Raw genomic sequence first — 27553 nt, 5'->3', positions numbered from 1 at the left:
CCATCCACTTACATATTCGCCTGAATAGATTTTACAGTCCCCTAGTTTCACCTCTCCCACATTTGACATTGTCCAATATACTAGAATTCGTCACTCAAACCATAATCTACATTGCACACACACTGAATTAGAAAGCAGTGAGGGACTTGGCCCCACAGAGAGTTCCCAGGTGTTCTTGGATCTAACCAGGTCACTGCTCTGGCATTATCTAGGACAAGACACTTTGAAATATACGTGTTCCCAGCAGTTCTGAAAGGAGAAACACTAGACTGCCACATTGATCTCAGTAGAGGTTTCTGTGAAACTCTCAAGGTAGCACTGGGAGGGCTGTCTGGTATCACCATCCATCACTCCTGTGTATCAACATGCGATCATAACCGTATTTTCTGAAAAGCTCAAATGAGATACCATTGCAAATGTATTCTTCCTCCTGTGCTCTCTTATTATGAAAACAGATTGAGCCCTGGTGTGCGGCCTTTCTACTGCGACCTTTAATGGCTATTACATATTAGCCCTTCATAAGTAGAATACTTCAACATGGGGATTTAGGGTCAAAGTGCAACCGGTTGTATTGGTTGCACTAAAGGATTGTGCGTACGAGTGGGCATCAGATCATAAACTTTGGAGTCAAACCCACTCCAAGTACAAAACCAATTAGACGTGTAATTCATCTCGTGATGGGGCCAGCATGTTTTGTCGTAATGTGTGGTTATCAAGACCTTTTCTATCCTTCGGGGATCACGTTGAGAAATATTATAGTTAATGAGCAAAAAGTATTTTGTTCTTTTCTGTTTATGTCCATAAATTAGATGTCTTCACAGTGTTCCCCCGTTGATGAAGTGATTCACTGTGGGAACAGGCCGAGAGCATGGACCCAATCGCGCACTAGCATCTGCATCAGTGGTTGTGTTCCACTGGACACTACTATTGACGGTGTGGTCTCTGACGACACAATTCTACAGAACACCATCATTGATGCAGACACCCACAAGCAGTAGTTAATTTTGTGGTGCATATTTTGGGGTTTCAATCACAAAATAGCTCAACTGTAATGGATTCAAAGCTCTGTAGCTAGATTGACTTCTGGTACCAAAAGGTTTGCACAAATTCCTGCTCTCCCAGCCAATCTACTTTGACTGCCTATTTGGCAGGGAATTAGTTGAAAACTATCTGCACTCAACACAGAGAGGCCTATTCTCAAACTGCACTTTGTAGTACGTGTAGGAGGACTACAATAGTACTTACTTCTCACAGACTACATAATGCTGTTCACAAACCCCTGCCTCCCCTCTTTTTTATGACTAAGACTGCACCCAATTGTGGAAGTCTCTGCACACGTAGGTAAATGTTTTAGTAGCAAATTGTGGGGGGAACCAGAGGGAGTGGCTGTAAAATGGGCAATTCTTACTACTAAATGGAAGGCGATACGGAGGGGCCTAGAGAGGGACATGCAAACACAAACACCCTCAAAGGAGTAAGCCCAATACTATTCACAAACTTAATGCTAAAGTTAACTACAGCTAGAAAGGATGGACAGTAGTTGTAAATGTATTCCAGCCCATTCTAGGAGTAAATCTAGCACCACACATGGCCCCTTACAGGTACTGCAACACACTCTCATAGAAAATTCTGGAGGGAGGGCGTAAAAGAACACCCTATAGGAAACAATGTTAAACAAATTGAACAAAATGTATATTTTTATATTTAAATATATATATTCGATTCAATTAAAAATCTTTATTCAATTATAAATTTAAATCATAGTACACAACAAATATAGTCATTAGAAGCATACAACAAATACAAGTATTGAAAAATGACTGAACCCTGACGTTTCATTACAGTTTTAAAAAAAGATGCTACAGCAAAACATACCTCCTCCCCCTTCAACGTTTGGAAAAAACACAGGGCGGGTCTGCATTGGGTAAAATTGTATTGCTTCAACAAGGGTATTAAAAATTGTTTGGAATAAATACTATAAAACTCACAAAAAAAGACAAAGTGAATAGTGTTTGATCTGAGTAGTCATCTCATGAATATATATAAATACTGGTACAGTTATATTCACCCAAAAGGAAACAAATCTGAGAACATGTTACACTAAGCCTAAATCGATTTAAGAGAGCCCTTCCCAGTGCCTGTAACAGGTAAAGCTCTGTTGCCAGGGTTGTTTGTAACACAGCATAATCCCTAACTTTATGTTTCTTCATATCCTCTCGTTCCCTATCCCTGCGTCTTTTCTCCATGAACTGTAGTTTCAAATTCCCCCTATCAGTTTTACAAATGACAGATGGTTTGCTCAAAAGAAGAAGCATTCACAAGCTCTCAAGAGTTGCTTTATCATATAAAAGCCATGGTATTTTAAGGTCATTATCACCAAATAAGCAATCATTAATGATAATTTGATTAAGATTTGCTTGAGAATTTAACTAGATGGAAAGCCAGAGAATAAGTGGGACAAGTTTAATGGGTTCCTCAATAAATTGAACTCCCAGCTCTTCATAAAATATATACTGGGAAACAGGGGAGGTAATCACAGAAGACAGTTAAGGTCTCTGTTCTCCTTCAATTGGAAATCACAGGTGTTAGCATACTTCTAGACTCCGGCACCGTACATCGCTACTGGCACATATTGCCTCTTATAAATTTCTAACAGAGGGGCAAGCATCTTGCTTCCAGCTGTGAAGGATATGTTTTTCATTTCATTTAATTTTAAAATCATTATTTGGCTGCGGACAGCCATAAAAGCACATAAAAACAACAAAGACAATTCAATTCAAGCTAATAATACATTGATTACATTTTTGTAAAAAACTAAGCTCCTGATACAAAATCAATTAATAGGCCTAAAAGAGGCATTAGCAGCGATTCATGCTGCTTTCAGACCACAGCGTGGGCTAGATGATACAGCCAAATTATCTTGCAAAAAGCATTGATTCCCATGAGTGGACAGCTGAATGGAGGAAGAGCCCCACACACAGACGTGTCTCTTCATCCTCTAGTTGGTTAAGAAAATAATAAGGTCTGCTACAGTGTCTAAAATGTCTTGCTTTGTGCAAGTTTACTAAAAACGTTTGAGTAAAAAGTTTATAAAAACCACAAGAGTATAAAAAATGCTTTATTGATTGTTGCGAGTTACCATTACATGGGCATGTTCTCATTTCAAGGTTATGTTGGTACCCAACTGGAAAACATAGTAAAAACCTAAGTGCATCTGCCCTAAAGCGAAAAAGTAAAGAGCGCTCCCAATTACTTCTTGGCTCCCATATATAACTAGTCAAGAACTGGGCTTCGGTGTGAAGGCTCAGGTAAGTTACAACCATTGGTTTCAGAGATTCAGCCTTAACCCTAGCTTACTCTAATTTGAACATCAATAAGGATCAAACCCACTTTTTATCCAGAGTGGGGCACGTGGTAGGATCCGAAAAAACATGTCCAATACCAATGCCCTCCAATGTTTTCATAACATAGGCCATTCAGGAGATTGATAGCCCCTTATCACAAGCCAGGGAGTCTGCAACTATATCTCTTATAAGTGAGAGTTCCTCCAATAGATAACCACAACATGATGGGTCTTGAGCAATTGAAGTCACTCAGGTCTAGCTCTTTATGGCAAATATAATGAGAGGTTGATATAGGGAGCCACCAACATTTTTCTCTCTTTGTAACGTTGAGCAATCTGAGATTCCCCAAATTCCTGCCCCATATGATGCGATTAGTATATTGTCTGCATTATATATCTGCACCAAAGGGGTCAGAGACCTTCCCCCATAGGGCTAGGGATGCTCAGCAGGGATCCTATTGCTCATGTGAACTTTAACCTGTTTTGAGAAATATATATAATACCCAAATATGGGAAATTTTCAGTATTTAGCAACCTATTGGAGATGACAGTAACGAACAGGTCATAATATAAGATTTTGAAAAGTTTTTAATCAAATCTAAACCAGGCATAAAATCCATAAACGAGTGCATCAATTGATGTAGAGCCTCCAGGGTGCAAGCCATTAAAATGGCATTGTCTGCATAGAGTAAAGCAGGAAGAGAGATGCCGTTGATTTTGGGAACATCCTGCCTGCTACTAATCAGATGGGAACTAAGGTTGTTGATGTATAAAATAAAAAGCAGGAGGGCGAGCACACAACCACGCCCAATAATAAATCTATCTGTGACTTAGTCCTCTTGTCCAAACCTCACCCTGGCATTTGTATTTGTATGCTGTCCTACTAGCATATTGACAAGGTCACCATCTAGAGCCAATTCTAAAAGATTTTTCAGTAACTTTGATATGTTAACACAATCAAATGCCATGGTCAAGTCCATGAAAGCTAAATAGAGCGGTACCCACCTTGCCACATTATACTTCCCAATTATTACATTTAAATTCAGGCAGTGCTCTATTGTGCTGATTCCAGCACTAAAGCCATACTGGCTAGTGTGCAGAACATTATTATCAGTGTCCAAATCTTTGATTCTGTTGTATAAGACCCTCCCAAGAATCTTTGCCAGGATATCTATCAATTAAATGGGTCTTGCTTCCAATCGTGGAGGATATGTTAAAAACAGCACCCACAGATTGCCTACATTTTTGACTCCTGCTAGATATGTAGTTACCCCAGGAATTTGTGGAATCTAAAACAATCTCAAGATAGGAAACTTGATGGACCTTCAGCAGTTTATTCCCCTTAATGGTAGGGTCTCTCAAGGTGGACCTTAGTGGCCCACATGCCATAAATTGGGATATTTCAAAATCAGTCTCCAGATCAAGTTCAGGCATAAAATCTGTGAAAGCAGCAACCATTTCCTCCAAGCCTCTTGGGGGATGCGCTTGCAGATCTGCATCATCCACATATAATAAAGCTGGAACCGGTGATTAATTAATTTTGTGCACGTCAAGGTACCATTGACCCAATCGCTTGTTCAAATTGTTTATATAAAGAGTAAACAAAATAGGCACCAGGACATAACCCTGAAGCACTCCACATTCAAGTTTAAACCATTGTGTAGTGTTGCCTCCAGACCCATGTGTAGACCCATGAAATTACACAAAAGGAGCATCAAGACCAACTTCCAAGAGGATTTGCCAAAGTTTTGATCGATTGACTCAATTGAGCACACTAGATAGATCCACAAAGACCAAGTACATGGGGCAGTGCTTTGCTACTGTGTATTTACTAAGAATCTTGTGAAGATTCAAGCATTGCTCCAGGGAACCCATATTGACTTGCGTTAATATTAGTTTCCTCTGTCCTTTCTCGTTTCTTTCAAAGATAACTCTACCCAGGATTACAACGGCAGAGTTGGTAAGTGAGATTGGTCTAGAACATCCAGGCTGAAACTGATTCCCCTTTAAAAAAGTATTTACAATGGTTGAGGATCTGGGAATTCAATCATTTGAAGACATTTTAATAAGAACAAGGTGAGAATTGAAGCCCAAAAATTAGTATTACTCTTAAGTAGATCCATGGATACCTCATCAGGCCCTGTCGCTTTGTCAAGGAGGTCACTTGTAGGGCACAAATCACCTCCCACAACCACAATATACATAAACACACACACACACACAGTTAGATGAATGTGTGTATATTTATTTCAAGTGTTAAAGTTAAATTCAATTTAAAATAATGTATTTTAATTGAATACATTCATATGTAAAACATTTTTTTTAAATAATTAAATAGAGCTTTTAAAATGTATTAAAATTTATTTAGGAAATATGTTTTAATAACATCTATTAAATAATAATTTAACATAAAGATTATAGTGAGAGTGGTATTTTTTAAACATGATTTTAAATAAGTATAAATTCAGTTTAAATATTTAATTTATGTAATTACTTATTACAAAATTAATTTGACGTGTTTAATGTTCTATAACAGTATTATGAACTATTTTAAGTTAATTTACACTTATATCTTACATTAAAAAAAATATATTTTTTTTTTATGAATTAAGCATTATTATTTTTTACCATGCCATAGGAAGCTCTCGACCCTGGTGGCAGAGACTTTTGCCTAACTGTGGAAATTAAGTAGTAGTAACTTTACACTAGTAAATCCTGTTCTAGCAGGCTCAGCCTACTGTATTGATGGGGTGAAGACCTGCAAGTCTGCTCCTCCTAGCAAGTTTGCACTTAGAAATGGTGAATAGCAAAAATGTGTAAAGTTACTACTGGGTCCTATAGTAAGTTTACACTGGAGTTAATCTACACGTGTAAATGTACTTATGTGTATAGTCCCAAGAATGTGTTGTTAATATTGGGAGTGCCTCTGTGAGCAGTCACATAGAACATCATTAACATCAAAGAAGCAGATTTCACCACTCTTCAGCGGACCATCAAAAAATAGGTAGATTTGACAAAGCTTGAGCAGCAAGTGAATTATATGCTGTTCCCTTTGTAAGCCACTTTTACTTCTTTGATTTATTTGACACTTCTCGCATTGAAAAAATATATAAAAAGTGACTATTTCATTTAGATAAAGCATTTTCTGCCTGTCATAGGTCTCAGGTAAGCAGGAGAAACCCAAACTGTTGAATGAGCTTTCGATAAAACTCATAACATAACACATAGAGTACCTGGTACTCCACTACATATTGGGAGGTGCTAGTGCTAGGCGGTAACAATGACTCCCACAAAACTATACATTACTTTACAGATAAGTATTTATTGCCCAGCATGGCTGAGTGGTTTTAAATTTCTAGCTGAGCATAGCCGTCTATCTGCTAGATGGGTGTGCATACATTGTGTGCCTTTTTAAAAGGCAGCTATATTCAACATCATTGTAGGCCTCTTCTATGTGTTTGTGGGGAGGAACATCTTCAACGGACTTCCTGAGGCCCAGGTTAGTATGGGAGGATTGGGTGTTCCTCAGTCATCCCTACAATGGCTCGAGATCCCCCTGCACAGGAGGAGCCCAGCATAACCCCCCACCCTTGCTCAAAGGCATTGTTTGTGTCTGGCACATGTGGAAAGTGTATGAACTAAACACCCTGTTATACTGCTCAAGCAAATGGACCTATAGTCATTACTGTAATCCCCAATCCCTAATCTGGCTGTTTTTACTTGAGCAGATATATTTACCCCCGCGAATTATACATTTTCCGTACTTTATCTTGTAGCCTTGACATCTTATCTCGATTTTTATAATGCACGAGAACCACATTTTTGAGGTTGGTGAAATATTTAAATTCATCATTTTCCAATTGAAAGCAATTGGGATATTATTTAAACACTTTATCAGCCCAGGTATTTATCCTGCCTCAGCACCACCACAGTGCCTCAATATTTAGTAGTGGCTGGGAACTTATGGGATGATGGAGAGCATCAGCATGCCAGTTATCAATACTGGTGGCACCTAGTGTTGATAACCTGCTACAATACACACAACTCGTATCTAGGCCTGAGGATTAGGGGTACCCTAACCTATGATGCATCATAATGAGGCTAATTTAATGTATTCCCTTGATCCAGTGGGTCATGGTGGACAATTGTCGTTCACTCTCTACATAGCAACCTTGGTCCAAATCAGATGATTATTTTCAGTATGCAGTTCTAACATGCTGACCCTTGGATAAGTTGGAGACTGTGGTTTTTCTGACATGAACGCTGAGTGGTCCCCAACTCTATAAATTAGGTGGCCAGCAGTCAGTCAGAGTGTGTGTTAGTGATCTCTCACCAAGTTCTAAATTGAGGTGAAGGAGACATGAGGAGAAACAGAATATATGTATTATGAGCTTACACATGATTTAGGGTAAAGGCTGCAATGAGCTACCTTGGCACAATATTTATTATGCCCTTTTAATATACTAAAGACTTTCAATTGATCATGGTCTCGACCGAATGAGATGTTGGGTGGGTACAGATCTTGTAGATGTTGACTAGGTGAGAGCACACCAATGTAATCGTTTAGGTAATAAAACTGGAAAGATGCATGCGATTGTCAAAGTGACCCCAAGCATTGTAGCTAAGGGGGCAGAAGCATGTACAGTGAATACAGGGTAAATCGGAGCATCACTGTTTTTTTTAGTGTTGTGGGTGAGGATGTAAGTAGATCATCTATTTGTTTTGTCAAGCACTAGGCAGCTCAGAGATTCAGTGCTAAAAAAACAGAGATGCAATTGAAACACTCCTAGAGAAGAGGGGGGATTTAAAGGGAGGGAAAGGAGAAGTGGATTTGGATGTTACCAACCAAGAGGTTGTACTTAAATCCAAAGGAAGATATGTGTTTGCCAATGTAAATTGTGTAGAGAGGAAAGGGCAAGGTACCAAGGATATAGCCATGTGGGAATGTTTGCCGACAAACGATTGGGCTCTGATGTGTTGGACCACCTAGAAATGGATTTTGCTTAGTCCGTTTGGTATGAATTAATTCAGGAGAGGCCCACAATGCCCAGATTAAGCTTTATTTTTAGTCACTTATGGTTGACTATGGTGAAGGTCGCAGAAAGAGAATGAAGATCAAGTTGAGATGGTTGTGTAAAGACATATTATACATGGCTGAGAGCTTTCTCAGTGGAATCCAAGGTGTGAAAATCCAGACAAAATGGATTTCATTTTCAAAATATAGTTGACGAGCCTGTTGAGCACAATTCTTTCCAGGATTTCAGAGAAGAGGGAGGAGGAGGAAGGTGTTGAGTAACCGTTTCCTAGCTGCTGTGATGACTACAGTGATTTTGGAAAAGGGAGGGAAGGTTCATGAGAGTAGATAGGTGGTGTAGTCGGGGGGGGCATGCCTGTAGTATAGAAAAAGCTGACTGGGTGACGAATGACAGAAAGGTTGCTTAATGATATGAGGAGAAGGTTGACAGAGTAGATTAGGTAGTCTTGGAGTAGAGAAATGCATGAGAGAAGTGTACTTGTTGAGTAAGCTGCTGAATGATCTTGTGGTTTGTATATTTGAGAAAAAGAAGATTGCAAAGTAATTTGTCTCAAGCATGGATTATGTGATTGGTACTTGTGGAAGCAAAGGAGTCATGAAGAAGTCCTGGATGGTTAATTAGGAAGGATGTGAAGGATCCTTACTGTTTAGACACACAGCATTGTCATAGACTGAGGGACATGAGGGGGTTTTAGGTAAATTGCAGTCTTCAGTAAGTTCAAATTGCAGGCATTCCACATTTCTGGAGTTGTGAGTATATATGAGTCTTCTTGTCAGCAATGGCAGAGGTTAGCTAGAGTGATGGTATGGGGAGAAGTTATGTGTTGGGACGGAAATGTTCCCTGCATGGTGACAGTTGTGCTCTCATGTTCTGAGTGCCCCAGCTAAATGTATATTTGGGCCACCGGTAATGATTTTTGGTCGTGAGCAAACACGAATCATACTTGAGCGCCATGACCTAGGTCTGCCTCATAGTAATGCGGTCTTGTTAGGTCAGGTGGGGGGCGCCAAATCCTAACCTTGTGATGGTAGAGAGCTACTGCCTTTTTCAGGAGTTAAGTGACATGAGCACGGTGTTAGCAGAACATCTGATTTATGTTCAGTAGTAATCAGTAGTGTGACCAGGCCTTTCTACCTGTGTCACTGGAGTGGGGCCTACTGGCCCAATCATGTAAACTTCTGTAGCTGTCTACTTAACTTGCCCTGGCCATCCATGGATTGCGTGTAGCACCGGACAGTGCTTACATGTGGGTGCTGGGTTGCCTGTGTGTGCCTGTGAATGGTCAATGACATGGAGGCTGTGGGTTCCATTTTCAAAACACAGGGCTCGGCAAGGCTAGTGGAAGTGAGGACTGCAACCCCCAGACAGGAGATGTGGATTTGTGACATTCCTGAGGGCTGGGCAGAGCATACTCTGTGTACATCAAAGGTCTCTTTGAATCCAGGAAGAGTTACTAATGGTCAGTGGGGGTAGGTCTCTTTGGCAGGGAGAAGGTGGGACTTATAAAGTTGGCATTGTTTACCAGGGAATCCTGTTAGAGATCAAGGCTGAGACATTTGAAGCTTCATGAGACATATTTCAGTAGAGGCTTCTCAGCACTGTGATTCCCGGTCACTCCCTTGGCCTTTGTTGTGGGTCAGTCAGAATTGGAGCCACCCCTGTTGTTGCATACAGTCCCTTTGACAAAGGGCAGTGCAGAGGAGAGAGCATCTCAAAGCCCCCCACCCCCCAAATCTGAATTTCAAAGCACCTGCCATCTGCACGCGTGCCAAGACTAGTGTAAGGAGGAGGAGAGCGCCTGGAGGGAGTAAAGCCCAGTGAGGATCCAGCTGTGTGGATCCTGGTGAGAAAAGTGTGAGATGTCCAGTCTGGTTGGTATCATTGTTGCAGTGCCTGTCTACGACTCCATATGCCAGGTGGGTGTCCATCTTGAAGTAAGGGCTGTCACCCTTATGCAAACCAAATGGGCAACCCCGCGTGTCAGGAGGAGGCCACCATGTAGTAAGGGCTGTCGCATTTGACAAGGGAAATTGGTGACCCCTGTTTGCCAGTGGAGGCAGGGCCATTGCCCTGGATCGTGGGACTCAGGCTGCTGTGAGAAACACTTACAGATCACGAGGAGCTGTGAAGGAGGATGTCTGAAACTGACGTGGGCCTGCTTAGGCTCAATGCGTCATTGGGGAAAGGCCATTGACCCTCATCATCGGGAGACCAGAGCCCGCAGAGATGCACCCTTATCCTCCCCACTGACTGGCTGCCATTAAGTCGGGTGAGACTGTTCGAGGCCAGCAGACCTGTTGGGGACTCACACAAACATTGCGTGTATTCCTTTTGAAGTTGACTCTTAGGCCATACTTACGCTTTGGCTCATGGGGACTAGCGGGGACTGTGTTGGAGAGTAGCTTCCAGTATTGAATGGGGAATAACCAGCCTCACTATAAAGGGTTGAAGGCATTCAGGGATATCTCCCAAGATGATTTCAGCACACCCACCTTAAGAGACTCTGGGTTAATAGTTAGTGTGTTGAATCTACTCTTTGTGTGCTTATATTAAAATAACTTCCTTTTTTATAAAAGCAAGTATCTGACTGGACAATCACCTGGTTGCAGTTACTGTGTGTACGTTGAGTCTTGAGTCTATGTACGCCTCACACCTACCTCCTCCTTGTAGAACCTTGGACTGCCCCTCCTGCACAATCACTGAGTGTCAAGTTCAGAAAGGGGTACTTATTCGCCCGTTACTCAGGAATCCTATTAGGTTGGGTCCATAACATAACATGTGTTTGTAAAGCACACGTTCACCGCAACGGTTATCTTGGCACTGAATAAAAGACATTTATTGTTACCCAACTCAGTGGTACTCATGTTATCGACCTCAGAAGGATGAAAGGCTGAGTGAACCTGCCAGGATTTGAACCTACGACCACAAGATCAAATACAGACCACTACTGTGGACGTATAAGTCCACTAAGCCACCAGACCCACGTCCAGGGACATGGGGAGTAAAAGGCCTCAACCCCTACGTTTGGGCCTAGTAAATCCTGCTTGCCCCGTGACCCTTGGAAAGGTGTTCTGGCAGTGTGGTAGTTAAATGGAGCATGGAAGGTGTTCTGAAAGCAGTGTAACAAATAGTCAAGGGCTGGGTGAGGAGATGTTGGGACTCTAGCACTTTCATTGTGGGTTCAATCCAGGAAAATATTGACCTTTGAAGGTTTGAGGATGTTCTCTCTTCTTTATCTTTTAAAGTTTTGCTTATCACCTGACTTAGTTGAAACACAAATGGGCAACGAAAATAGATATGGCTTGCAGCTGCTCTTTGAGTCCTTAACCAAACGCTAAAAAACGCATGCTGTAGCTAAAAAATGTTTGGTTCTTTACACACAGCATCTATGAGATGAATTAAATGTGTGATTATGCAGTGTATTTTGAGAAGTTATATAGCCCCTGATCAGTTGCAATTCAAACCCTCCAGAGTGGGCAGAATGATTCACCTAACAGCCAGTCATCAGGTGAAAAAGATGTGTTCCTATTGGCAGAGCCAAAGCCCTCTCTAAATGCATTTGAAATACTTTTTAGCAATAGGTTTTGAAGCCAGCTGCAGCAGTCAAGCCAGACCTAAAAAAATAAAACTGTTGTGTCGTTGAGGCTACTTAAATATGTATCTTAGGACACTGAAAGTTAAGCATATGGACTTGAGAAATGAGTATTGTGCCCTGCCCAATCAGAAATGTGAAGTACATGTAAACTTCTCTCGTGCACAGTAGGGTCAGGCACTTCTGGGGTTGAATCAATCATGCTGATATTGTTACTAATCAGTGTTTGCTGTTTTCGTTGGAGTTAGGAAACAAGTTGAATCAGGATTTTTTGTGAAGGTGTGAATGAGGTTGAGACACAGAAGTAAAGGTGGCTGGCATTTAATAAGAATATAACAGTAATAAAAACACTCATAATTATGTCACAGATCAGACACGCATTGCTGCAGTGCACCAGTGAATGCATGCAACCTGCTGGAGTAGGGAACGGCGTGAAGTCTCAGGTGCCCTCCAATTTACCTTTCAGCACAAGAGTCTTTATAATGCGTTCCTGTGCATTTGGGGGACTGCCAGGGGATATTTTATGGCGTTCACAGGCCTGCAAAAGTGGACCTTTCACAACAGAGTCGACACTGCAAAACTACCAAAGTGGCCGTGTTCATAAGCAGCACGCGTGTGTGTGCGTGCATGCGTGCATGCCGAGTTAGGCAGTTGGACGCAGATTCATCAAGCTGTCACGCAATGCAGCGCAGTAAGTAAGGAGAGAGCAGAACAGCGCCATATTTACTAAGAGCTGAGGTCTCTCCCTACAGGGTCTCAATTTAGGCATCCATGCACTAACACAGACACCCTTGCACTCTTGCACCATAGTACAATGGTGTCTGTGTTGTCTGAAATATGGGTTTTGAAAAAAGCGTATGCTTTAAGCTTTTCCCACTTTGTATGTGTGCTGTGTAAGGTAGCTCTCATGCAAAGTGGGAAAAACAAGAAATTGAACCATTTCTCCACGTTGCACCTGCCTCGAGGAGTTGTAGGATTTTGGCACAAATCCCTGTCTGCAATTCTTTGTAGATAAGGATTTACGTCAAAACCCATGAGGTGTTGCATGGGAACGCCCATGCACCACCCATGGAACGCCCCTATGACACAAATTAACTCAAGACCATGCATTACGCAGATTTGCATTAGGTTGGGTTGCTGTCCAACACAGGTCACAATTTGCATTGTATAGTAAATCCCACCTGAACACTTTGCGATGGGAGTTTAAATAAAGCATTTGTAATTCTGCGCCTGGGTATCATTCTCGATGCCAGTAAAGTACAGAAATTTAGTGTGATTCATTTCCCCCTCACTGCCTCTTGATCACGCTTCAGTCTTTGAATGTGGAGCTACATACAGCATGTCTGTCTCTCTCTCCTTTGGAGCAAACTCGGAGCTTGGAACAATGACAACCAAACAAGTGGAGCAGACTGTGTGCTCCTTTTAAAGGATGATTGCCTTCTAAACAGGCTTTATTTATTACACCGAAATCTCGGTGACACAGCTCCACTCCCCCTCCTGTCTTGAAAAAACGGAGCAGTATTTACAGTTAACAATTTCTCTATAATTTATAGATTATACTTTTTGATAGAGTTGGTAGGGCCGGAATCACAGGGAAAGTCCTGGAGTGGATTGGCTCCTTCTTAAAGGAACGAACATTCCAAGTTTTTGACAGCGACTAGTCCTTGGATATCTTGCCTGCGGCTTGTGGGGACCCACAGGGGTCCTCACTTAGCCCCACGCTGTTCACTATATACCATCAACCTTTGGCCGATTATGTGGCTCCCTTCAGGATCTCTGTAGTGTCGTATACAGACGACACCCAGCTGGTGTTCTCTTTTGCCCCAGATTCGGATACTTTAACATCTATTCTTGAACCCTGCATGAAGAAGATAGCCAGCTGGATGAGCAAGTCTTGCTTGAAACTCAATGGATCAAAAACAGAACTAATGACTCTTGGAAATTATTCCAGCTTCCAACAAGGTCTGGACAGCATTTAATTTTAACTATATCTTCTTAGCTAATAGTCTGCTAGAGTGTTTCTCCCTACGCATTTTGCACTTTATAATTGCACATTACACTTTACAATTGAGATTTGAATTGTCGAAATTCGTTGTTGTTTTTTGGCTTTACACTTTGCACTTTATAATCAAGTTTTCGAACTGATGAATTTGTAAAATGCTTTTACACCTATGTGCCTTGTACCGTATTAATCTTTCTACAAATGTGTTCTGTATTGAAGATTTTGTTTTTATGAACTCTCAATAAAAAGAATTTAAAAAAAAAAAAGGTCTGGTTTGGCCTACTAGCCTTGGTCCGCCTCTAACCCCTAAGGCTGTTACAAAAAGTTTAGAGATGTGGCTTGAAGATACCTTGACTATGGAAGCCAAGAAATTGCTGGTTGTGCAAAATGTGGCCGCAAGCACACTGCTTGGACTTCCTAGATCACAGTCAGTTAGGCAGCTTCACTGGCTTCCTATTGCCCAAAGAGTGGAATTTAAATCACTGTGCATTGCCCACTGGGTTCTACAAGGCCCTGGCTCTCCTATCCTACATCAACTGGTTACCCCTTATACTCTAAATAGATCACTTCATTCTTCAAACTTACACCTGGCTTTCACTCCGACTATTAAAAAAGCTAGAAGAGGTGGGCGTTGCTTCATTTTTAATGTAGCAAAGCTTTGGAACTCTCTGTCTTGGCCATTCGATCGACAGAAAATTATCTATGCTTCTGGAAAGCAACCAAAACATGGCTCTTCAAATAATTTAGTTTTTTAAGGTGCTCTTCTCGTTCTGTTATGATGCTTCCTCTTACCCACCGCTGGGATGCCTCTGGGTAACCAGGCGTTCTACAAGTGATGAAAAAGAAATGGAAATAGAATATTCTGGCAAAAAGTACTGAAGTGATCACAGAGATGGGAATAAATGATCATTATCAATCACCCGAAATGAATAAATCCATTCTAACTTAGCCCCGTCACCAGCTACATATATTTGTCATCAGGTATTTTTCAAAAGATATTCTTTGTGCCCAAAAGTCTGTATATAACTTAGGCGTGATAACGGTTAATGTTAAATGCTTACATTCGACCAAACCTCCGCGAATCTAGTGAAAAGACTGCATTTTCAAAATGACAGCAAAAGACAAAAGTGTGTTTTGACCCAGCCACATTCAAAAACTGAGCCTGCCCTCCCCAATTATTAACATCACTTCGGGATTCATTATGAAAAATACTGCTGCACTGAGGTGCAATGTTATTTCAACTGCCAGAGCGGCAGGCTCCTAGTGCTGAAGTTTGGTTGAGTCATTTGTATGTTTTATGAGTACACTCCCCATGAAAACTAACTATGATAAATCACACATAATGGCATGTGGCCCAGACAAAAAGCCATGACAGTATTACATTTGGGCATAAAGCAACTAAACACACTCAAAACCTTTTATTATCTAGACCTGTTGTTTGATGTTACAATTCCTGGCAGGTACAAGTAAACTCTGCATGTTGTAAAATTGGGAGGACAGCGGGTTCACTTTCTAATTTAGCCAAGAGGGGGAGTAGGTCTACAATCTCCCTTTGCCTAAACTGTACAAAATGCAATGTTCTTCCTACCGCCACCTACGGAGCCAGGGTTTGGGGATTTCATAACGCTGCCCCAATCCAAGTTGAGGAAAACAGACTTTTTAGAAGGTAGCTGAACCTGCCACCCTCAAGTACAAATGTAATGGTACATTCTGAACTGAACTTAGAGTATATATCACACAATATTAAACTGGCCACCTTACTGCTCTGGGTCAGTGTGTGGAGTAAGAAAGAGGGACACCAGCTTTAACAGGACTGATATTGTTTATTGTTTGAAAATGGACGGGGGTCTTTCAATACCATGGTTGAAATATGTACGTAATTCTTTGGACGATATTGGTTCGTCAGAATTATTTAGTGCACCTGATTTGATCAATAAGACTACTAAAAAAAGTGGTGAAGGAGAAATGTACAGATCATATCATTTATTAGTGGTTCCAGAATGCATCATTCGCTATTATTATTTATGTTTGCAATGGGTGACACCCCCTGTACCTTAGGTTAGGTCGCTCTTATTTGGATTTAGGTCGTGGATGGTCTGGTGCTCGGCATGCCTTTATGAAACTGAAGGTCTATGGAGGAACTACCACCTGTTATGTTTTTTATCGACAACCTTTTCAGCTATGCCTTAAACCTCTTTTGAAAAGGCTTGCTATTCGGAAACGTAGGGCGGTGTTAGTCTATCTTCAAGTCTTAAATTGCCCAGAATTTGGTTCAGTGTCTGCAGCAATCTTCAGATGTCCATTTACAGTAGAAAATCAATGGAGGGGGAGGCTATAGGTACTCTCTTTGCTGCTGTTGGCTCAGTATTGTTTGATGAAACACGGTGTTTTAATGGTTTTATTTATTGCAATGCACATAAAATGGTATTTTATGGCAATGAATTTATATTTTCTTAACTTTTGCTTTTATGATAATTTTAGATCGAATAAAGATTTATTGAATTGAGTAATGAATGGATTCCATAGCAGTGCTGGCGTTTTTCCCGCAGCCAGCAGGGTTTGCTTATTATTGCTTATTTGTTGGCGTGGACTCCCCCCAACCCGCAAAGCACACGGAGAGCTCATATGTTGCCGGGGCAGGGATCACATTGCAGTTGAATTTTGCCCTATAGACCATACCTCTGAAATAATGCCACATCAAAGATTATTGTTTAATTGTTCTATTTAGCAGTGAGAACACTGGAATTCATATGCAATCCTAAATCATTTTTGACCTGTATATACTTTGTAAAAACAATACTGTGAAGGGGCCAAAAGTTTTGCTTAGGTAGCCTATCCTCTGTGCTGCCAAATGCTGAGGTTAGAGAATACAAAGGCTGCCTAACTTTGATTCCACCTCGTGCCTTTTTCTTTCACCGCACAACATTTCCTCTCACTGTATCTCACTCTTGCTGGTTCTTTTTTATCCTTAATTTTTCCTTTTATCACTCCTATCCTGTATGTCTTCTCTTCTGTCTTTCTCTTTTTTCTGTCCTTCCCTCTCTTGCCCTGTGTCAAAGTCTGAAGATGAACAAGCACTGGCAAAGCCAACAGTTTTATCTTTAATGTGCCAGCTCATTCGCAACAGCTGTTTATATGTGTTGCATGCACAAATGCTGTTGGACATTAAAGCCTATTCTATTTGCTTTGCCAGTGCTGTGGCTAAAGTAGCTTAATGGAATTGCTTTCTGTATATAATGCTTATAGGAGATAACAAATTAAGCGTGACAAACAGCATATTCATTGACTGTACTTTTAACATTTAGAATAGTCCCTCATGCATTAATTGAAAGCACTTCCTGGAAAGGGGAATGACACATAAAATAATAAAAGACAAGAGAGAAATAGTCATCTCAAGGGGCGGAGGGGCACAGTCTATCCTATGTATACTTTAAAGATTTGGTTAACAACCCATCTTTTAGACCAGGTGTCTCCAATCTTAATGGTAATTAGATCTACGTATGTTCAATACAAATCATCCGGCGCTACTAATATTAATAATATAATACATGTCAGACAAGATTGCATTAGTGGCTTCCTAAAGCAAGATTACCAACCATGATCCCTTTGTGCAGGATTTCCAGCAGTAACATAAAAATTGCTTTGTCAATTTGGAATGCCTCTATAAGTGTAATAATAGCAGCCACAGTTGCAATGCATGGCTTGCAATGGCTTCCAAAAATACACACATTTTCTCCTTGAATACACACTTTTCAATTTTGGTATACACCTGTTAATTTAACCAAGCAAAAGCTTCGAATTTAGTAGGCTGGGCTGCACACAGGAGAGCTACTCACAAGTAGCTAGAGAGCTACTAATAGCTCATGAGCTACTTGTTGGAGAACTTAGTTGTAGATAGGTGCTCTGTCAAGCCTGATCTAAAAAAAGTCCCAGTCCCAAAAAATGTGTGCAGCTGACCAGCACCTGCACAATTTAGGCACTGGTGTTGACGTAACATTAAGGTTTTATTTGTTCTCGGGGGCACTAGAGGGCGCCGAGCAAGATGGCCGCCCTCATGTGAGGCTCCTGCTGTTCGGGCTGCCATCCGCCAGAAATCCGCGTCATCTCACACAAAAAACCACTTCCAAACATTGAAAAGGCTTAGGAGTTGATGCGGCGCTGACAATACCTTTCCAAAATTGACATTGTGCAGCGGAGATCGAGGATCCCCTACCTGGAGCTGGAGCATACTCTCTACAAGATGGCGGCGGCCGCGGAGGACGGCTGAACTCCGGAGGACGCGAGTGCAAATCTCATCGAGTCAGGGCTGAGCGGCTGGCGCTGACCGGAGGGAGCGACTGCGCCCCGGCTTCCTGGACCGTGACTGGGACTCTGCCTGGAACCTGCAGCGCTAAAGGAGTTGAAGGAGATTGCCGCCTACGGAAAACCTGGTGAGACGCGCGTTGCCGCTGAGCGCGATCTCACTGAGGGAGGGACTCCCACTGCCGCCCTGCATAGGAGGGGGTGACTGGCATAGCGCTCGGCAGTAGGGGACTGGGGCAGAGGACCGGACGCCGGGGCGCAGAGGCAGCACACTGCTGGGTCGTCCGCGGCGCCCCTTCCCCCTCCCTCTGCGGTCTTGAGTGAATCGACGGCCGCTGGCGGGCAGCTGGAGCGCCCTGGATCGACGGGGGAGCCGGCGCTGCTGCCTCCCATAAGGAACCACCTAGGGCTTGGGCCCTACAGAACCGGGGAGACACTCTTAGCTGTGGCTGGCATTAAAGGAGAGTAGATATTATGGCCTGGGACCCGGAGCCTGGACCCTGCTGATCCTGCCCCTTGGGCTGGGCTGCCCTGGTGAGGGAGAAAGGAAATCTTAGTACCCACACTGCCTGGAGGGCGCCCGCTGGTGAAAATATTTCCCCGCTTCTGCAGGGGACAGCTACACCTGTATTGTTGCTGTTGGGGGGGCCCCACTCTCCCCCCCCCCCCCCCATTAGATGAGTTATTGCATGCTGCGGTGAGTGCGCTGGGAGCTGATCGGAGCGACGTCGCGATTCAGGGAGAGCGGTGGCCGGGAAGAAGCTGGACGCTGGCACTGGAGGGGTGGAGCTTGCTTTTGGTTTGCCACCGTGCCTTCTTGCCGCTTGGGGCCTGGAGACCTACCAGTGATCTGCGCAACACGGAGAGGATAAACCTACGAACAACACTCAGGACGGAGAGAAAGCGAGGGATCTGGCACTCACTGTCGACTACCCTCCTCTATCGCGCTGGTGCGTGATTGCACATCCCAGGTCTCGGAGATGGGGAAACCGGACGGCCGCCAGCCAAAGTTGACCTTTGAAGCGCGGAAAACTACCCGCTCACAGGCAGAACAGGAGGATGATCATGCGGAATCCCAGCCCCCCTCCACTGCAGATTTGAAGGAAGTCCTGCTCATCATGCAGTCCAGCTTGACCTCCATAGAATCTAAGATGGACTCAATGAATGCACGGCTGGACGGAGTCACGCATAGGGTAGACAAGCATGAGGACCGGTTGACGGAGGCGGAGCGCCAAATTCCAGACCTCGAGGACACTGCCACTGCCACCACGGCCCGGGCTTTGGATATGAAGAGGGCTCTAAAAGTGCTAGCGGCTAAGAATGAAGATTTGGAATCCCGCTCTTGCCGCAATAACCTCAGAATTCTTGGAGTATCCGAGACGCCGGCTACAGGGCGTATGGAGGAATTTGTGGAGCGTCTCCTTAACACGCTGTTTGGGAGGGAAGCCTTCTCGCCGGTTTTGGTGTTGGAGCGGGCGCACCGCACCCTGTCTGCGCGACTTGTCCCGGGGGCCACTCCCCGACCAACCATCGCTCGACTACTTAATTATCGGGACCGCGATGCCGCCCTCCGCCTATCCCGAGAACACGGGCAGCTCCGGTTTGAGGGCATGGACATCTCTCTCTACCCCGATTTTATCATGGCGGTTCAAGAGCAGAGGCGAAAATTTATTCCAGTCAAAAAGAAACTGCAGCAGCTCAATCTGCCCTATGCTATGCTTTTCCCGGCACGGCTCATAATCACGCACTCGGGGAAACAGATTTTTTTTAATACCCCCCAACAAGCACAGGATTTTCTTAAGGGCTTGTCACGACAGCCGGCGGCCCGCGCCTCTCCTCCGCGCCCCCTGGACGAACATGGCGGCGCCTCCCACATAGAGTGAAGCACTGCCGCATCAACCCTATACAAACCTCTGCATAATGGACAGGAACTTGCCGTCAAGATTTTTTTTTTTCCCCAGAAGCATCCTTTTGGTCATCACTGACGGGTGCGGAGGGGGACGCAATACGGCACAGACACAGAACAGGATGAGCTGTATGGACTTCTGGGCGCGCTCCCCCCCCTCACTCAGAGACATTGAGCCCATAATGTACTGGACGGTGCAGGCCTGGTAAGCTCTTTGTCTCATTCTTGTGACCTGTATGCTGGTAATGACTTTATCCTGTAAAACGCTGATATTTCCACGCTGGTCACCCAGTAAGCCATAGACTTAATATCTGAACTGGTGCGAGATGATTTTCTAACGTTGCCCTCGCTTCTGTGAGGTGGTTTTGGACACCCTCTAGAGCTCACCCATCAGGTGAACCCTATCTACTGTTGGTATACCTTGGTTGTGGTTGCAAAGTTTTGACTGTTTGTTGTTTTTACTCAGTCTTATTGTTTAGAAACCAGAGACGATGTCTCTAGGGACACGGGATGGTGGGACGGGAGGGAGGGACTGGGACCACGGCAGGATTGGGCTGCTGATGTGGGAGGGGGGAAGTTTATTTCTGGCCATAGAACTGAACAGATCAATGTGGAGAGAAGTGTGGCTCAATGATTAGAGCGGCAGACCCTGATGCAGAGGTCTAGCCCGGGACCAGGGTTCAATTCCCCGCCTCGGCGGGTCTTGGGCTCAAAAATTCCACGGACCTGATAATTCTAGCCTCGGTGCCATTCCAATCATGGAGTCCCACTCTGCAACTCTAGGCAATAGCTTGCTTAATCTCCACAATGCTAAGGATGCCTGGCCTCCACCTTGGGGGTGCCCAGGAGTGGACGCCTCACAGGGAAAGCCAGGATGGGTTCCACAGCGGTATTCGTACAAGCGCCTTGAGACCCTTGCGGGTGAGTAGTGCGCTATACAAGTATCAAATTGATTGATTGAAATTGAATGCCTTGCCACAAGCCACTGCTTCCTCAGACCCTAGATGCGACACTGATATGCAACTGCCATTTAACACAGATCGCTGATGAATATGTCTTCTTACGCCTGTCGCCATGACTGATCCCCCAACTCAGCCTACATATCGGTTCCTCACATGGAACATACGGGGACTAGGGGACCCGCGCAAGCGCCGCCATATCCTGGCATATTTAGACCGTCATAATATACCATGCGCTATGCTGCAGGAAACCCATTTTGATCCTAGTGCTACCCCTACATTTGCCGCTAGATGGGCCAGCTATACTAGTTTCTCGTCCTACTCATCGTATGCACGTGGCACGTGCATTCTCGTGAGTAAAAATCTTCCATATACTCCTATTGGGTCCCTGGTGGATAAGCAGGGTCGATATTCCATAGCTTGGGGCAGATTAGCCGCACAGACGTTTACATTTGTTTCATGCTATGGGCCTAACTCTGATGACCCTGAATTTTTTAGACTAGTCTAGGGTAAAATCTTGGAAATAGGCTCCAGATACTTGCTATTGGGGGGAGACCTGAATGTCACTACTGAGCCTGCTTTGGACCGCTCACACCCGCAACCCCGCCACTGGTTCACATCCCAATCCACTTTAAAAATGATTATGGCTGATCAAGATCTCGTGGATGCGTGGTGACATATGCATCCGTTAAAGAGGGAAGGGACCTGCTTCACCACGGCTCGGGCCTCCTGGTCCAGAATAGATATGTGGCTTCTTACTAAAGGGCTTATCCCATGGATGACGCACACCCTCCATCTCCCACGCACTTACTCCGACCATTCCCCAGTGCTCATAGTTCTTACCCCGTGCCCATGAAAGTTCTCCATTCTTGAATTGGCGCCTGAATCCACTTTCTCTGCTTGACCCCGTTTTTAAACAAGAACTTGAACAGGAGATCACAGACTTCTTCCTGCGCAACGAAAACTCGGTTAGGCACTACTCCACTATTTGGGAGGCATTTAAGGTCACCATTTGAGGCCTCTGCATCGCTAAGAGCGGAGGGATCCTGAAAGATATCAGGGCTAGACTGCGGCGGCTCGAGGGTGACCTCAAACATATCGAAACGAAAATACAGACTGCGCTGACGTCCGAGCTACAGGCACAGTTTAGGAGTACGTTAGATGAATACCAAGACACTGCGGAACAAGAATGTAAATTCAGGGGAAAGTACTTTAGGGTGCACCAATACGGGGAGGGCGACAGGCCGGGCAAGGGGCTGGCATCTCTCATCCGGCCCCCGCGTTTTTCAAACACAGTCCTAGAGATTGAGGATGCTGATGGACAGACCCACAGGGATACGGCGGCTATGGTGGCAACTTTCCGACGTTTTTATAAAGATCTGTACAAGGCTCAAAGAGATCACTCTACCGAGTTTGACTCCTTTTTTGAAGATACCGCGATTGTGTGGTTGGGGGATGGGCAACGGGACTTTCTGTTGCGTCATCACGAGGATGAATAGATGATAACCGCTATTATGCAGCTGTCATCTGGGAAGGCGCCGGGGCCGGATGGCCTCCCGGCGGAAATCTATAAAACCTTTCATCACCTGCTCATCCCGATCCTACGACATGTATATGAGGAGGCTAGGGAATCTGGTTTTCTCCCTCCCTCCATGCGAGAAGCTCACATTATCTCCATCCCCAAGCCAGGAAAGGATGCCAAATATTGTGAATCGTACAGACCCCTTTCTTTAATAAACGTGACTGCGAAAATCCTAGCTAAATTAATTGCCAACCGTATTAGCCCCCTGATGACTGCACTGGTCCTCCCGGACCAGTCGAGCTTTGTGCCTACTAGAGGTACCTCCCACAACTTGTGCACGCTGTTTGCGCTACTGCAGGATATTGCTCCGGACACCAATGCCGCAGCAATATTCCTAGATGCTACTAAGGCGTTCGATTCTTTGGAGTGGGACTACCTTGCCTTCGTACTGCAGAGAAGGGGCTCCCCCACTTTTTGGCCTGGATCAATCTGTTGTACTCAGGACTGCGGGCTTGGATCCTTATTAACGGGGCGCAATCGGCTCCCTTTGCGATAACCAGGGGCACACGACAGGGGTGCCCCTTGTCACTCCTCCTATTTGCTATTGCCATTGAGCCCTTAGCAGCGACAAATTCGACAACACCCTCGGGAGTATGCCCTGGTCTATCCGGAAAGGCACATTTTAATATTATTGTATGCGGACGACTTGACGCTCTATCTGCGAAACTCCGACGTAAGCCTTAATCCAATCCTTCGTGTCATGATAATGTTCGGCAGACTATCGGGAGTAAAGGTGAACTGGGGTAAGTCCCAGATATTCCCCTTGACGGAATCCACCCCGCGGTTCGAGCCGGATTATCCCTTGGCTTGGTGCGTAGAATCGGTTACGTACTTGGGTATCCGTATTTCCCGTTGTCTGGAAGATTTGATGACGGACAATTATGGATGCGGATTAGATCAATTGACGGATAAAATAACCAGATGGATTGCGATGCCCTTATCCATGGCTGCCAGAGTGTCTTTGCTTAAGATGGTGATATTACCCAAGCTTCTCTACCTGTTTACTAATACACCGTACGCTCCGAGACGCAATTTTTTTAACAGTATCAAGTCACAGCTGATCAGATTGATATGGGGCGGGAAGCAGCCCAGACTGGCTTGGGAGGTCCTCATGCGCCCTTTTGACGTTGGAGTCCTGGAGGTCCCTGATATTGAATTATATTTTATCTGTGCTCAAGCCCACTTTGCGGCCTACTGGATCCATCCCCCTCCATACATGCCTCATTTGGCAGTGCAAGATGGATATATGGCCCCCACCCCTTCCTCGGCATACTTGAGCGCCCTGGCCGTACCTAGACACCTGGCCTCCACGACTGTCCAATGTACCACTTGTGCTTGGTGGTATTTGGCGCAGAAACTCCAAACCCCTCTTTTGTACTCACCCCTGGCGCCTTTGCGAGGACGGCACGACATACCAGTTACACAGGAGGGGGGATGTTGTCGGATGTTACGGAAGCTTTCCCAGATCACTTGGGGTCAACTGTACACACGCGGGACCTTCTGCACCAGTGAAGAATTCTTTGGTGCCTGCTCCCCTACCCCGCTAGAGCGTTTCTATTATGTGCGACTAAGACAAGATGTCCACGCCCTTGCGCCCTGGTTTCCCCTTGAACCGTCTATTATGGTCCCCATGCACATCCTAATGCAGCGGGATCCCCCAGAACATGTAGTCTCGGGACTGTACACCACTACACAGAAGGAGAGGGAGTGGGACCCCGCCCCGGCTAAAGCCAGATGGGAGAACGACATGGGACACCCCCTCACGGAAGAACAGTGGGCTTTCTGCTGCCGGCAGACTGGCGACATTTCGGCCAACAGCAGACTACGACTCATACATTATAGATATTTACACCAACTGTACTATACACCAGCCCGATTGCACCGTCTCCGGCTGCGTGACAATGACCGTTGCGAACGATGCGGAGCGGAAGGGGCAGGGTCCGGACACCTGGCCTGGGATTGCCCACTGGTCCGGCACTACTGGAGGGCGGTTTTCACCGCATTGGATGAGATGACCGGGGTGCGCATACCTGATACCCCCCTTGTGACACTTTTGGGGTACACTGAGAAATTGCCTGTTAAGATCCGAAAATAAACTTCTTTGGCCCTTCTGTTAGCAAAAAGACAGATTGCATGCCGCTGGGGGAGAGGACACGCCCCAAAATTTAAGGAGTGGATGAACGACCTTATACATTTTTAAGATCAGCTTCACACTTATGCTGAACTTCTTCCACCTACAACTCGCCCACGGGACATTTGGGCCCCTCTGCAAACATATCTCCTGCAACACACTGATAATGATGATCCCAACTCAGCCCAGCTGCCGGGGAGGGTGGGAGGCCAGGAGGGGAGGGGACACCGAGAAGAGGTAAACTCATGAATGGATAGAGGAGGCGGTCTGGCGGGTGCTATGCCATCTGTGGATTTGAGAGTAGCGGCGAGGAGGGATGCGGGCACATGGCGAGGAACGGTGGCGACGATCACTGATTCGGACGAAGAACAGTGGCAAGGGAACTGTGGCCTTTTTACTTTTTTCGTGTTACTGAGGTTTATTAAAGACCTGAACAGTTGGCTGAATAACTTGTATGCCTCGCCTTACGCGGCTGGCCCGATGGGTTGTAGGCGGCTTGCTGTGAATCTACCCCTACCCCCTCCGATATGAACTCCAGTGAGATGCAGTGCCGGCCCGCTGGGATGTAGGCACCTTGCTGTGTCCACTTTGCAAACTGTCAATAAAGGTCTTTAAAAAAAAAATAAAAAAAAAATAAAGGTTTTATTTCTTCTCAAATCTATTACCAAATTAAGTACAAAATAACATTACAAAGGTGTTAAGAGTTAAAGCTCCATGGTAATCCTTGCCTTCTAAACCTGAGAAGACCGTTTTTCTTACTTTCCTTACTAATTAGTGTTTTGAGGAAGTTTTACTGGTTGACCAGTTTCTTTCCATTCAAATGTTTAACCAAATGTTTTCCTTAGGTTCCCCGTAACAACGTATAATCGAACTGAAGCAGTTAGCTAAAGTAAACTGAAGTGTGCCTTTGTCATTGTGTAGCTCGTATTCACCCAACTATCATACAACAAAAGGAGACACCGACTCAGCACTTGGGGACCCTGCTGATCTCGACAATGAAAGACAGATTTACAAGAATGTGTTGGAAGGCGGGGACATCCCGCTCCAGGGACTCAGTGGTATGAGCAAGCGGCCCTCCAGCTCTTCATCCACAAAAGGTAAGGCTCCCCAAAACTCTACTCCCTCCCTCGACCTAGCCTGTGCCTTCAGTAGATCCTGTTACAAAAAGGAGTTACAATGGTTGGTTCAGAATCCTTTGCAAATGTTGTTAGTAATTGGCAGTCATACAGTATGAGAGAAGATATAGAAACACCTAAACATCAGTGATGGCTAGCAATGCAGAAGACATATCACATGGTGGTAGGAATAGTGCTTCATGTAACGTCTGTAAGTAAGACTTTGTATTTGGGCAGATCTGCAATAGTCTGCATTCGTTTCACCAAACATTGCAGAGGATGGAGGCACCAATGGACCTTAACAATCAAAGAAGGAATTGAAATTCAGGAAACTAGGCATAGTTGCTGATTTATTTGCTGTCCTAAAATAAGTTTAGGGATGGTGGAATGAAGTGCTCAGAGTAGGGCTTCTAGATGGTCAGTGGAAAGTTGGGAATACCCACAAAAACGTTAATGTTGGCAAGCGTTCCTGGAGGCTTTCCCACCCAAAATGTGCACCTTAATGTTCATATAAAAAATGACTGGGATAAGCGTGTGTTTAGCATATGAAAGAGGTAAAAACCAAAAAGATTTCCCCGCAAAGAAAATGTAGACCTTTTTAGGGCACGAAGGTGGTGCCCTGGTTTTCCACATTTCTAACTGTGACTGTTTTAGTGAATTTATATTTTTTGTATAATGCATTTAATTCCCAAACCTACTGTGCATTAGTCTGTGGCCAGGCCCAGTACCGAACCCAACGAAGGTGGTTAACATCTATTGCACACGACCTTCTGCCATGTGCAGCTTGGGCAGGATAGTGTGCAAGGTTGACAAGTGTCGGGTCTGCGGCCAAGCCCTGCACCCAGTGTGCCACTGATGCCTGTGCAGAACTCGTTTGGCCTTGCACTCTCCACCGCTCGGTTATTTTTCTCTACCTCTCTCTTTCTTTCCATCTCTACCTCACACCCTCTGTCTTTTTTACTTTGTTTTAGCTGTGTTAGAAAGTTGCAATTTGTTCACAAAATGGCGAACAAATCCACTAATTAAAATTGTGGCTAATGCTATTCCATTTTGACTTGCTAATCATGCGAGGTTTCTTCATTTTGTCTGTGGTGTTGAGTTTTCTCATCTCACTGTGCCCCCCTACTGCTATGGACATTTCATTTCCACAGTGTGTGAAAGTCAGGAATCTGAATAGATGTGTCATTTTCCAGAGGACAAAATCATTCTACAGAGCCCTTCTCCAGCCAATCCCGTTTGTCAAAAAAAATCAAATGCGTTTGACCGGAGTCATGAATCATTGAATTGTGATTTTAAAACGCAGAGTTATGGAATAGTGTTAACACTTAAATGCTTATATCTCAAAAACTACTGAACAGATTTACCCCAAACTAGCAAAAATCGAGTTTTCTCAATAAAGTTCTACTTTCATGCAAAGTTTGGTATACATCTCTTAAGCGGTTTGGCTGTAGTGTTTTGCTAAATTTCTTATGGGAGGTAAAATGGCATAAAACCCCTGCACCCCTACCCAATAGCCTCATAATTTGACTTGCCTAAATTTAGCTGACTGTACTTAGCGATTGCCACATTTTATGCAGATCCGTTC

The 27553-nt window shown here is 44.4% G+C and overlaps 1 protein-coding gene across 44 annotated transcripts in view; it reads left to right on the top strand.

The window, feature by feature from the left end:
- The window catches only part of SORBS1 (sorbin and SH3 domain containing 1), a 1103390-nt gene that overhangs the window by 951038 nt on the left and 124799 nt on the right, over positions 1-27553 (top strand). For all 44 annotated transcript variants that reach the window (XM_085603602.1, XM_085603630.1, XM_085603622.1 and 41 more), the window contains one exon: positions 25775-25950. In XM_085603602.1, coding sequence (XP_085459728.1) covers positions 25775-25950 — 176 coding nt within the window. The remainder of the gene's footprint in view (positions 1-25774; positions 25951-27553) is intronic.

Source organism: Triturus cristatus, chromosome 1_2 (assembly GCF_964204655.1).
Source record: "Triturus cristatus chromosome 1_2, aTriCri1.1, whole genome shotgun sequence".
Taxonomy (NCBI): Eukaryota; Metazoa; Chordata; class Amphibia; order Caudata; family Salamandridae; genus Triturus; species Triturus cristatus.
This window is presented reverse-complemented; position numbering and strand designations above follow the sequence as displayed.